A 13,962-nucleotide genomic window follows, 5' to 3' on the forward strand; every position below is an offset into this window, starting at 1 on the left:
TAAGAATGTATTGGGTGTTCCATAAAGACTACCTTTAATATACAGTTTTGGTTTTCTTAACCAGAATGAGAACGAATAAAGGTACACATTAGGGGTTGCAAATTTATATTAAGGCTAGCAAAAACAAAAACACTATCGAAATCAATTAAGAAAAGGGGAGGCATAGAGCATCAAAACCTATTTGATTGACGGTTGAAACATAAAGGTAATTATCTTCTCTATATTTCCTTTGACAATTGAATGAGTTTTGATGTTTCGCGCATGCGGCTTTGTTTATCGTGACTGTCAGATTTTGATATCATTCTTGTTTTCTTCCACTCTTACACATTAGTTTGTACGCACCCCTATGTTTATACTTTTTCCTTCATATTTGACAAGGATTCTAAAATTATATATTAAGGGATGTCTTTACGGAGCACCCTGCATAAATACTGTTAAAAATTTAAGTAAATCAGATAAAAATGGAAATAACTATACATTGGATCGTTCTCAATTACGTAATTTTAAGTTCTTATTCCTTTTTTTCCGCCTGTCGAAATGTTTTCAAATCTGTATATTCTCAAGAAAAAAAAAAGAAAAAAAAACTTAAAATTTTAAGTTGGAATTACTTCTCCCTTCAAGTTTCAAGTTTTATCATTCCTTTCTCCAATCACTATTTTTATTTTTTTATCAAATATTTTTTTATTTTTTAAGATGATGATGAAGCTCGTGTTTACACACCTGGCTACTGATTACACTCGTTTTCGTGATGAAAACAATTTTCCATACAATTAGCTATTCCTTATTCTTTGCATATACCAGATTAAATATCAACTTAAATTGTCTTTCTTACCATTATCCCAAAAAATAATGTTATTTTTTATGTATACGTATTTTTTTATTATTATTATTTGAATGTTTGATATTTTTGATTTGTGAAATTAAGTTTTAATTTAAAATATATGCTAATATCCAAAAAAATATTTTTAACTTCTTTGAAATCGTTTTTATATTAAGAGTCTGAGGTGTATTTTCCGGTTTTAGTTAATAGATAAATAAATAATATTTACTAGAAAAAAACGCTTTCTTTCTTGATAATAAACTATACACTATTTATTCAGATACGAAATTATTACTTTTTGTGCAATAATTTAATTTTATTTAAAAGGAAACAATAAAACATTCGATTTATGTGAATGATTTTATGTTTGATCAAACGTCTGTAAACAATCTTGGGTAAAACAATTTTACAATAAGAAATCAGCTACCTGTTTTAGTTTAGCAACCTTTGTCTCATTGTGTTGTTGGAAAAGAGAAACGTAGAAATATTTTAATCAAAACATGCATATAACACCACACAGCAAGAAATAGACGACTTGGGGAAGAATGAATATAGAGTATTAAGGGTAAGTAAAAATGTTGCTCAGAAAACCATTTGTATTTAATATGAGCTTTTTTACTAGGAATTTTCAATAAATGATGACTTTTTCCACTTGTAATACTCTGAAAGATCACGTGTTTTTATAAAAAAGGCATTTAAAATTTTGAATCGTTTCGTTAGAAATAGCTCTGTAACTTGACAATTTATCAATTTAACAAGCGATTATTGCTTGAAAAAAACATTAAAAAAATTATTGATGTTCTGGCTAAGTATTTAAAATGTTTTAATATTCTACATATTTCGTATATGTTTTTCCAATTTTTTCATGCCAAGATATTTACGTAAAATAACATTTTAACTCTTCCGACATATCAATTTAAACACAGCGAAAAATCTTCTAACATCATAATTAGTCAGTTTAAAAATTGCTTTAACAGAAATTAAACGTTAAAAATTTCTTGAGGAATGTTTAAAAATATTTCTTCTTAAACATTTAAAAATTTGCCCACTATTAAAAAAAAAAATCTTGTTCTGTAAGTGTTTAATTTTCTTTTAATTTTCATTACTTTTTTTTACCCATTGTTCAGCCATTTTTTTCCTGCGAAAGTAGTTTCATTGATTATCAAGAAATATTTCATAATTTCTAATATTTTGAAAGAATGTTAAATAAAGTAGAACGCAATAAATTTCAGTGTCATTAGATATTAATTCTTACATTTACATTTACGTGAAAGGAAAGAAATAGGAAACCACTGTATTAGATCATGATAAACATTTTTTTAATGCAGAAGCAAGTGAATGTGTCGATACAGTAGTATGAACAGGGAGTTCATAAAGGTCGCCTTCAACACATATTTTTAGAATCTCGATATGCAGTAAAAATCTAAAACATCAAATATAGGAACCCCAAAATATTTCGTTATAATATTTTGTTATAATAGTTAAAAACTAACGAATCAAAAGATTGAAGGAATTTTCTAAAACACCATTAGAGAATGAAGAATCTAAAGTAGATTTTGTCTATTTCAAACAGTACAAAGAAATCACTAAGGCGTGTCAAATCTTTTTTGCGAAGGAAGTTCGTTTCCTAATCAAATATTTAATGTCATAGTTGAAAGAATACTATTCAATTCAACGATTTTAGATTAAATACTAGACTTTTAATTTTTAAACTCTCTCATGTGTATGTTTTATTTGTAAACGCTTCCTTTTTTGTAAAAATAATAATAATATAAATCATTATAATAAAAATCATAATGATAAAAATCATAATAACATAAATCATATTAATATTAATAATAATACTCCATAGCATGTAGCTGAAGTATCATAAATGTTATTTTTGACCTTACTATTTTTTGTTCTGCATGTGAAAAAAAATTTACAAATACGAAATTATGTAATAAAAAAAACATACGTTATTAAAATAGACTTAGTTTTATCACTAAATGATCGTTCAATAAATGAGTTTTATAATTGGTATTAAATACTAAAACAAAAAATAACAACACAAAACCTGCTAATACAATAATAGGAACCCAAAGTTTATCTTACCAGTAAAAACTGTAACTATTTATTGAAAAATATAGTTGATTCAAATAATTTGACGCTTGCTTTTAATTATGAAACCATTTTTACATGAATTTCACATTTTAAAAAAATTTTAAAAGATTTTCAAAGTGTCCACCTTATGTTATAGATCAGGGGTTTTCAACTTACATGAGGCCGGGGGCCACAATTTAACAATCAAATGGCGGGCCGCAACTTTATCAAAATTTTATGTAGGACTCTTTTATGTTTGAAGGAACATTAAATATTACTGTCAGATTTTTACCGAGTTGTACAAAACAAAAGTATTGAATTACAAATTAAAATAAGAAGTAGATTTTAAAAAATATTTAAATGCATATTAAAAAATTTGGGCTACAATAACTTTAATGTGCACCCGCGTACTAAACAATTAATGTGCAACAGATATCTAATTGCTAAGATATAAAACAACATATTAAAACTTACACAGTAGCACACAAAATGTTCAATGACGAAACTGAGGTTTGTCTGCTGCAACCACCAAAGAATAGATATTTACATTTTAAATTAAAAATTTAGAAATGTGTGTGTAAATATTTTCGTCCAAAATGAGTGGTTTCAAAAAGTTATATCCGAGAATTTCTTCGAGAAAATTTTTGATACACACATGCTGAATTATATTCACAAAATACAAAAAATAAATGAAATAAAAAAGAGCAACATACACGATTATTTTTGTATTTGAATAAATATTTTCTTGGATGCAAAACCTGAGAAATAACTTTTTTTTGCACCGTTGGTATGATAAATTTCACAGAAACGAAGAAATTAGGTTTTTATTAACGAGAAAAGTATTTTAAAACCATACAGATTTTTTACGAAAATTGTCAGCAAAAAAATGACAACTAATATATTTTAGTTCGCGGGCCGCCAGTTGGAAACCATTGTTATAGATTCTCAAAATTTAGCGTGTTTAGGACTAAACAATATCTTCTTTTAAATTTTCGATAAATTTTCTTTTATATATATGGATGTTTTCATACTAATGGGCTCCTAGCTAAATAATTGGAAACCAGTTTCCAGAAACCAGTTGAATTCAGCATTGCAAAAAATTATTAGAAATTCGCTAATCTACCACTTTTGGGTTAATGATATACACTACTGGCCATTAAATTGCTACACCAGGAAGGAGACACACCACGAACGTGAAATTTGCAGGACGGACAAAGTACGTTGTGTTATGCAAATGATTAACTTATCAGCGCATTCACGCGGAGCAGGCGGCGGTAGATACATCTACCATGTGTATAAAAGAAGAGATTTGGCAGAAATTGAATTTGGGAGTCGTTTTCGTGTAAAAAAGTTTTTGCTATGCCTCGTGTAAGGAGGGGAAATGCCTAGCTCGTGTCTGAGTTTGATCGAGGTTGAATTGTGGCCTACCGGAATTGCGGTTTGTCATACCAAAGTATTGCTTGTCGAGATCCCATGACTGTTAGCAGAATATGGAATCGATGGATTCATGACGGTCATATGGAACTCCGTGATGGATCTCAACGACCACCCATCTCTAACAGTCAACAAATGGGGTCATTTGTAAGACAACAAGTATCTGCACGAACAGTTCGGCAACATTTGCCGCAGCATGGACTCTGGAGTAATAGTATGGGGTGCCATTGGATACACGTCTCGATCACCTCTTGTTCGCATTGCCGGGACTTTGAACAACAGCCGTTACAGTTATGTTGTGTTAGAGTCAGTTGCTCTACCTTAGCTCGAGGCTTCCATAACGCTACTTTTCAGCAGGTTAATGCTCTACTGTATGTTGCCCGCACTGTCCTGACCTTCCTTGACAAGGAACATGTTTGCCTGTTGCCTTGTTCGGCACGTTCTCCTGATCTCTCACCAATTGAAAACGTCTGGTTAATGGTTGCCGAACGACTGGCACGCCACCACTCGTCAGTCGCTACCGTCAATGAATTGTGGCATAATGTTGAAGCTGCATGGAATGCTGTACCCGTCCATGCTATCCAATCTATGTTCGACTCGATGCCAAGGAGAATAACTGCTGTTATTGCTGCCAGGGGATGCTGCTCTGAGTACTGACTCGTCAGGATCTATGCATCCAAATACTTCCATCTATAATGTATGTGCCCAATAAATATCATTCTGTTATTTGCATTCCTTCCTGGTGCAGCAATTTTAATGGTCAGTAGTGTACTTACTATGAAGCAAGCAAGATCCTTTTCTTTCTTTCGTTTTTAAAATAAGTAAATAAAAGTAAATATTTTTGATATTATGAGTGTTGTTACGTAAATTGACGCTTATTTGAAGTTTCGAAACCAGTTTCAAATAAATTTCACATAGCAAAAATATTAAAAAGTCTGCAAAATGTTCACCTTCTTGTTAGTGATATATTTATTCTGAACTATACGTCTTTTGGACTATGCAAACCTTTTTTTTATATTTTGCATAAATCTTTTTGTTATATATGGGCTTTTTCAAATAAATTGACGAACGTCTTTTGACACTTAAAATCAGTTTCAAAATAAATTCTGCAGTGCAAAAAAAAAAAAAAAAAAAAAAAAAAAAAAAGTCGTAAATGTTTTACCTTTAATTTAGTTATCTGAACATAGCGTATTTTGGACTAAACAAGTTCATATCTTACACTTTTCGCTTGGAAGTTTGATGGACGATATACAAGGCAATGAAAAATTTATATTTTTGTAATTCTGTCTTTATATGTTACATTTAAATAAATAACATATTTAGAAGGTTAAAACTATTGATATTGTACAATATTAATTACTCAATAATTTTGTTAAAAGAAAAGAAATTTTATTGAAAATTATTCGATTTAAATTAGCGTGCGGACTTTTTATGAAAATTAATCCCTTCAAGAAAAGTCTTTTTTGGCTGCATCACTGATTATACTCGATTAGCAAGAGTGACAGATTCATCAATTTTTTTTAAAAATTTATTTTTAAGGAGGGCGAAATTCTAAAATACATATAAGTAGGGATCTACTATTCCTTGTTACTACGGGGAAGAAAAAACATAGCAAGGGGCCAGCAGAAATTTTTTCTGTGAGCTACAACCAAGATAATTGAAATAAATAACTGAGATAATGGAAGGCCAGGATAGCCTGATTGGTAGGGCACTGGGCCCATGCTTAAGAGTTCGTGGGTGCGACTCCCGCCGGCCGAAGATTCACCATGCAGTAAATGGTGACAGATGCTCGTTAAATCTGTCGAGTCGCAAAGTATTTCATGTTCCCATAACAATTCAATACCTCTGGGGGTACTGATCCGGGAGTTTCCTTGCCTTCTGAATTGGTTCAAAATTACAAGGCTATGGTGTTGAACATCAGTAGTCGTAAACTCGAAATTGGGTCAGCTGTTCAACAATGGATATAAAAAAATAAAATAAAATATTTAATATAGCATAAATAATTTTTTTCTGTATTTTAAAAAAATATTTTTAAGTGCGCGCAGAAAAAAATTTCACAAGTTAGTTTAATAATTTAGCTAAAGCTAGTAAATAGACATATTTTTAAAAAAAAATTAATAAAAATAAATAAATTGTGAACAACATTTAGATTTTAAAATAAATAGTAAATAAATTAAAAAAATTATGCTTTATATAAAATTTTCAAGTTATGGCACGAGAACAAAAGAAAAAGTAATAACTACAGTGTTTAACAATTTTTAATTGTTGACTTCATTTTCAAATTAGCAGACAAAAAAATATTTGTTTATATCATTAAATTTAAAAATGCTCGTAATGCACATAAAAAGGATTAATTAGAATTACTTGAAATAAAAATTTAAAGCATTAAAAATAAAACAGTCTTTTTCATTTTAAGGGGATGACCTTGCACTCTTTTGACCCCGTTTTGAATCCCCTTGTGGGCCCCCATGCCAAATATTTCAGTAAAATTTAAACTGAAAGTAAAAAGAAGGTATGTCTGTAATATAATTACAGGCTTTTAAAAATGACCTGTTGACTTGAAGTATTGCCTTTCCGTGCATAGAAGTACTAAAGCGAATGGGAAGCGAGAGTTTTATACTGAAGACGGATTTCCCGACATGTCGCGCAGAGGTTATATGCGCATGCTGTTGTTGTTGTAATTCATTTACGTCGCACTAGAGCTGCACAATGTGCTATTGGCGACAGTCTGGGAAACATCTCTGAGGATGATCCGAAGACAGGCCATCACAATTTTGATCCTCTGCGGAGGGGATAACTACCCCGCTTTGGCAGCCCAACGACCTGCACGCGAAGTCGAGCACTTTACTGTAGAACAGTTTAACGAGAACCAATACCGCACACCTTCGGTCCCTACGCAGACTGATCTAAGTGGTAGCCCACCCGCACACTGACCGCAGCCAGTGATGCTTGACTTCGATGACCTACTGGGAACCGTGTCTTAACGATCAGTCCACTGTGGGACTGACTACATGCGCATGCCATGCAGTGGTGTAGTTTTAATGTAAGTTTGGAGGGGGTTTATCTCCTTGTGACATTATTGGCAATCGAAATGGGTTGCAGGTGACGTAGAGCCAAACTCTCTACCTATGGCTACACTTCGCATGCTTTCACCAGTAGCGTGTGGAGAGTCATAGAGGAGGGAAGTACGTTAGTTTCTGTCTTGATTTTCATGTAGATCAAAATCTTTTAATTTTTAAAACTATATGGAACTGCAAACTACATTAAACATAGTTCTAAAGGAAAGTATCATGGAAATTTTAAAAAATATTTTTATTAAATAAAAAGGAAAAATATTATTAAGAAAAGGGAAACTATCGTAGTACAATCCTACACAACTGAAAAGAGGAAGAGAGGGAAGGGAAAAGGGCCAAAGGCATGAAACCGGTCTCTCCCCAGATAACGTATTCGAGCGTTGCAATCGCCTATATATATATATATATATATATATATATATATATATATATATATATATACAGAGAGTGAGAGAGAGAAACATAATATAATTAGAAAAATAATATTCTTTTCAGAACGCATTCCTTTACGACAGCGATAGAGACATTTCAAAATAAAGAATAGTTATCCTAAAGAAAAGAATAATTATCTATCTATCTATCTATCTATCTATATATATATATATATATATATATATATATATATATATATATATATATATATATATATATATATATATATATATATATATATATATATATATATATATATATATATAAAATTTTTCATCCAAATGTTTAAATTACAAAAAATCAATTCGAGGAGTTTCGAGGAGGTTTTGTCCTCCGAACCCTCCCCAAAACTGCACCACTGTAACCATGCTATTTAAAAATAATTTACATTGATAAATATTTAATTTAACTCGATAATATTTAACTCTTTTCACGAGAGAGATATTCATTTCTCGAATGTGAATATCGCTTGAACAATGCTCTTGAAAGAATGAACACTGAAAAATATCAAATAAATAAATTAAAAAAGTGAAGAAAATTGTTTGGAATTTTGCAATGATAACAACACTCGTGACGTATAGGCCTGATTTAGAATTATATTGGCCCTATAGGCGTAAAACTGTGGGGCCCCCATTAGTTCTCAAATTTACATGTTGTTCAGTTACAAAATGCTTTTAAACTTTTATAACTAAGTAAATTATAATACATGTGTAAATTTGTGCTTATATTTAATTAAAATTCATAATTCTAATAGACAATTGTAAAGGAAAAATACGCAAAAGAAATGATAAAAAAAATGTTTGTATCAGTTAGGGGACCCCCAGATGTAGGGTTCCTGGGCCCTGGCCTTCTCAGGCCTTATGATAAATCAAGTCTGAACGTAATCGATCTTTTGAGTATATTTAGTTATAGTTGCATGAAAAATACTTCCCTACCGGTCCCCCAGTGAACTGATTGCAAAGAAACTGTTCCCAATAGAACACTGCAGTCAAGCATCACTGGCTGCTGTCAGTGTGCAGGTGGGTGACGATTTTGATCAGACTGCGCAGGGACCGAGGGTGCGCGGTATTAGTCCTCGTTAAACTGTTGTACCTCAAAGCTCAAAGTGCTCGACTCCGCATGCAGTTGGTCAGGCTCATAGATATAAAGGCAGAAAGATCAATCACTCGACCAAACGGACGTCACGGTGAACGTTGACAACACTGGTCTAGTAACCAGTTTGTACTCTATATCCACGCCCTCTAGTGAACTGCGGTTTTTGTTTCTTGCAGCTGTACATAATTTGTTCTTTTTTTATTTGATTTATATAAGTTGTAATAATTAATAATAATTGATAACATTTAGTTTCTTTGCCAGAAAAATCTGAAATTCGCAAATTTTATGAAATTTTTTTTCAGATTTTTTTAAAGATTTATAATTTTTAAATTTTAAAATTAAAAAAAAAAAAAAAGAAAACTAGTATGTTCTTAAAATTAATTCTCTATATCATTCTGAAATTCAAATATTTGAAATGAAATAAAACACACAATTTATGTACTTACGAAAAATAAATAAAATAAAGAGCATTTTAGTAAACATTCCAAGCTAGCCTGTTAGCGTACAATTAGTTTGCTAATAAAGCGTTTTCTTGGTTTTCATTTATGTGTAATGGAAATTCTAATTATTTTCATTCAAAATTTCAAATTTTTTCATTTCATTTACTACAAAAGCTTTTATAAACATGATTTTTCTCTGATATTTAAATTGCAAGTTACTTTGATTTCTGGGTCGTGTTAAAAGTTAAAAATATAAGAAAAGTATTTCACAACATCCACTAAGATGACAAATTGTCTGTCAAGAATGATAAAAAAATTAATGGTTAAAAGAATAATTCATTGCGATAATGAACATACAGCTGTATTGTCATTATTGTTCAGTTATCTAGAAGACTTTTCGTGGTTTTCCTTTGCATTTAACGCCACATTTGATTTGTCTAAATTTTAATTTAATTTTAAATAATATATAGGTTACCACAAAAGCTTTTATAAACATTATTTTACTCTAATATTTAAATTGCACGTTACTTTGATTTTTGGAATGAGTTTAAAATTACAAAAAATATGAAGAGCATCTCGCTATATTCACCGAAATAATTGACCGTCTGTCAAAGACGCTAAAAAAATGATTTATTATATAAAAATATTCATTACGATTACTGAGCATTTCGCTGGAACTCCTTAAGCGTCAAGCAATCTGAATGATCTTTTCGTGGTTTCCATTTACGCGTAACGCAAAATATGATTGTTTTATTAAAAAAGCATTCATGAAGGCAGCAATGTTTAAATATTTACATAAATTATGAGTTATTCAATCTTTATTCCTTGTTAAATCAAAACAGCATTTGATTGTGGGCAATTAAATACACACACACACACACGCACGCACGCACGCACGCACGCACACACACACACACACATATATATTATAATAATAATTTGAATAATTATTTGTGCAAAGGCATTAATAAGGATCGGAAATTAATAGATAGTACAATCGAATTCATAATAAATGCTACAAATAATTATTTTTAATTCTCATCGGAAAATTTAACAAATTTACGATTACGAAAATTTAACAAAATTAATTATGGCTTATATTTTGTTAAAAAAAATATGTCATTAATGTGCATTTTTAATTCTAACGATTTTAAAACAATAATAGTAAACTTATAAAATTCAAAGGATTTTAGTTTTGAACTCGTTCTGTTAAATCATATTTTTAAATATAAAAAAAAGCTAATATAAGCATCTATACTTCAGTTATAATAGAACCAGACTCTCCAAACTAATAACTATGGTTGAATAAGCAAATATCCTTCCTTCGATTTTAATTAACCTAAGTTCTGTAAACCGAAACTAAACAAAACCGAAACTATAGTATATAATTGCTCGTAATCTGAATGATCTCTGCTTTTAAAGCTTCAATAAACTAACAAATAAATTATGAGCAATGAATAGACATCTTTAAACAATATACAAAATAATATACTGGTTTACGGAAATGAAAAAATTTTAGAATTTAAATTAAATTGCTTTTTAATGATCAACATCGATTACGCGCAATGCTAAGGTACGGCGGGGATGTTAGAAAATAATCACTGGAACGACGCGAACGCCACTTTTTTTGCGTAAAACCGGTCTGTCAAAAGCGTGTTGCTTTTCTGAACCCCCCCGGGGAAAGTTAAATGTCCTTATCCCCTATATTAGTCCCTGGTCAGGCTACCAAAGCAGAGGAGTTATCCCCTCTGCATAGGAACGAAATTGCGATGGCATGTCTTTGGATTATCCATCATGTTTCCATTATGTTCGACAATACCTCTAGTGTGACGTTAATAAAGTACCTACCTGCTTCTTTAACGTTATATATTGAAAAATATACATTAACCAAATAAAAAAAGAAATCTTTATTTATAAATACAATACTATTTAACATAAGTGGTTTTATTTTTGTAGACTTTAGAAAAAAAAGGAAAAAAAAAAAGTGAAATTTTGTGCATTTTTTGGAATTTGGAATAGCACTTGCTGTCCTCACCTGTTTGTTTATCCTGGCAAAACGAGCCGGTCACTTTGACTGTAATCGTACATTAGTTTCATATTTGGTTTAGTTTTCAGGTTAAATATGTTCATGTAAGTTGAGATTTTATTTAGAAGAAAAAAAAACCCTTCTCGCTTTATATAATTCGTGAGTTCAATTAAAAGAATTAAATATGTCTACTGATCATTCAAAATCTCCAATTAAAGATTCTGCCTCGAACAAATATGAAACAAAGGAAAAAATTGTGTCCGAAATAGCAGACAGCTCTGTTCGAGAAATGGGTGAAGTAATTGAATCAGCGAGATCTGTTTTACGTTTAAACATGTATGCTGCCGCTGGAGGCTTTATATCATTAACCTATGGAGCATATTTATTTGGTCATTCTGGATTTGGAGCAACTTCTATGTTTTGTGTGGGTATAGGAGTTATTGTTTCTGTTTGGATGATGAGAAGTAATTATTCGACCGAACGAGATGTCCGACTGACTGTCGAGCGATCTGTCTCTTTGAATGAAAAAGAATGCATCTTAGCTACTCTAAAAGACTTGCCTTCATGGGTAAGAATTGAAAAAATAAATGTAAAATGCATTTGTTTGCTTACTAAAATCGTTAGTATATTTACTAACATGAGTTAGATGTGTTATGGACTGCTTTAACGAGATTAGTAATTTATATTTGATAATATGTCCGAATTTATTGTCTGGAAAAAGTAGAGTACATTATACTTTTCCTACAGTAATATTTTTGCATAAAGGGTGCAGTTAAAAATAGTTGAGGCAACAGTGCAAAAGAAAAAAAAAAAGTGCAAAACGTATTATTTACTATACCATTGTCAAAGAATTGGGGAGATTACCGTATTGTGATCCGGGGAAGAATAATCGTCTAGTCTTGGCAACTTCCGTGCTGCGGCCTGCAGGATACAAAAAAATATGACAAAAAGGGACTAACTCGAAAGGTATAACTTGTAGCCACCCCCGGGTAAACTTCTACTTGCTTTTTTTTTTAAAATTGTAAGTTTAAAATCTATTTGACACCTTGGCGATTGCAGTTGGCGTGACAGATCATGATACGGAAATATCCCCAAATAATTAAAAGCCTCTATTGTCTTCAGCCTTAACATTGAATAATGTGGAAAATAATTATAGAAAGGGAGAGAAAAGGAGGCAAATATTCTTTTTCTTTTTAGTTTTAAGTTTGAATTAGATTGATTTTATTATGCATAAAGTTTCTTGTAAATATCAGTCATAGTCAATTAAGAAGCTGTATATTGTAATTTGCAGTACAATAAATCTATTAACCATAGATCTCACTATCATTTCAATTAACCATATACTTCAAGGATGCACAACCTATGAGCCAAAACTGACCCCTTAAATTTAAAACTTGTGCCTTGAACAGTTTTAAATATTAATAAAACATACATAAAAGAAAATCTATTTAATAAAAGAATATCTAAAACTTTTAATTCAGCTTTGGAAAAAAATACCACTGTATTAGAAATTTATTTTTTATTATTGGCCACCCTGTTCTAATTGTCTTTGTGCAAGCCTGATTTATAATAACCATTTCGTTTTTCACGTTTATGGCTACAGTATTTGCAGGAAAATGTAATTTCTTATGAATTTTATACGTTACTACATATATACACATTACTTTCAACTACGATCTAAATACACTTTACATTTTTATGATTACAGTTTTACTTCTCTTTTGTTGGTCCCGATCCTGGCATTCTTAAATTTTTGTAACCCTCCATCAAAAAAAGTTTGTCTGGACCCTGAACCAAAAAAGGCCCTGAATATCAAAAGGAAAAGGATGCAATAGATATTGATTATGTCATTAATTAATGCTATCCTACAGACACTGTTTGTTCTATGATCCCTGTTTGCAATTTTTAAATATTTTTTTAATAATAATTTTAAGTATTAGATTATTTTGCAATGATGCAGAAAGTTTCTAAAATTACTCATCATGATTAAGTAAGTAACAATCTTTTGTAATTTCTATAAATGAGACATTGCAAACTATTCACCATGTATCTTCAAAATAAAAAAATTACATTTTTGGCATAATTGGATATATAATACAGATTTACGCGAATGTATTTTTAGTTTTAATCTTTATCTCATTTCTCATACTTTTATATCTGATAAATATACATTTTTCAATTTGATTAAGTTCTTGAATTATAAGAAATAAGTATTGAGAATATGACTTAGTTTTTAATGATTAAAATCTTATTTTAGAATTAAATTTTTATCACGGTCTTTATAAGAGAAAGAAAAACTTTATATCGTGTTAGTTTCATTTTTTGATATACGCTTGTAATCTTAAACTGTCTGAATTAATTAGCTTATGACATCCACTATTTTTCATGAAAAATTTTGTGACTTTTTTTCCTGTACAGTAAGACAGATAGCCTGTAACAAAAAAGTTGTAATTTTAAGCATTAAAGTTATATTTTGCAGAATGCCCGGCAGTAAGAGAACTTTAACCATGCTGGTTAGAAAATGAATTTATTGAGCTAAGGAGTAGTTTACTGTTACCG

At 30.5% G+C, this 13,962-nt stretch overlaps 1 protein-coding gene across 3 annotated transcripts in view; it reads left to right on the plus strand.

The window, feature by feature from the left end:
* Positions 1-1,287: 1,287 nt before the first annotated feature.
* Esyt2 (extended synaptotagmin-like protein 2) overlaps positions 1,288-13,962 on the plus strand; it is a 48,513-nt gene continuing 35,838 nt past the window's right edge. The window contains exon 1 of one of the 3 annotated variants that reach the window (XM_087155131.1): positions 1,288-1,385. Coding sequence is in view for 1 of the 3 variants with exons in the window: in XM_087155129.1 (XP_087011255.1) it covers positions 11,588-11,971 (384 nt within the window). In the remaining 2 variants the exon portion in view is untranslated. Of the gene's footprint in view, positions 1,386-11,392; positions 11,972-13,962 lie in introns of those variants that run through there. The other 2 variants (XM_087155129.1, XM_087155130.1) reach the window with 2 other exon arrangements.

This window comes from Parasteatoda tepidariorum, chromosome 11, assembly GCF_982258835.1.
Source record: "Parasteatoda tepidariorum strain Cologne lab strain chromosome 11, Ptep-v5.0, whole genome shotgun sequence".
Lineage (NCBI taxonomy): Eukaryota > Metazoa > Arthropoda > Arachnida > Araneae > Theridiidae > Parasteatoda > Parasteatoda tepidariorum.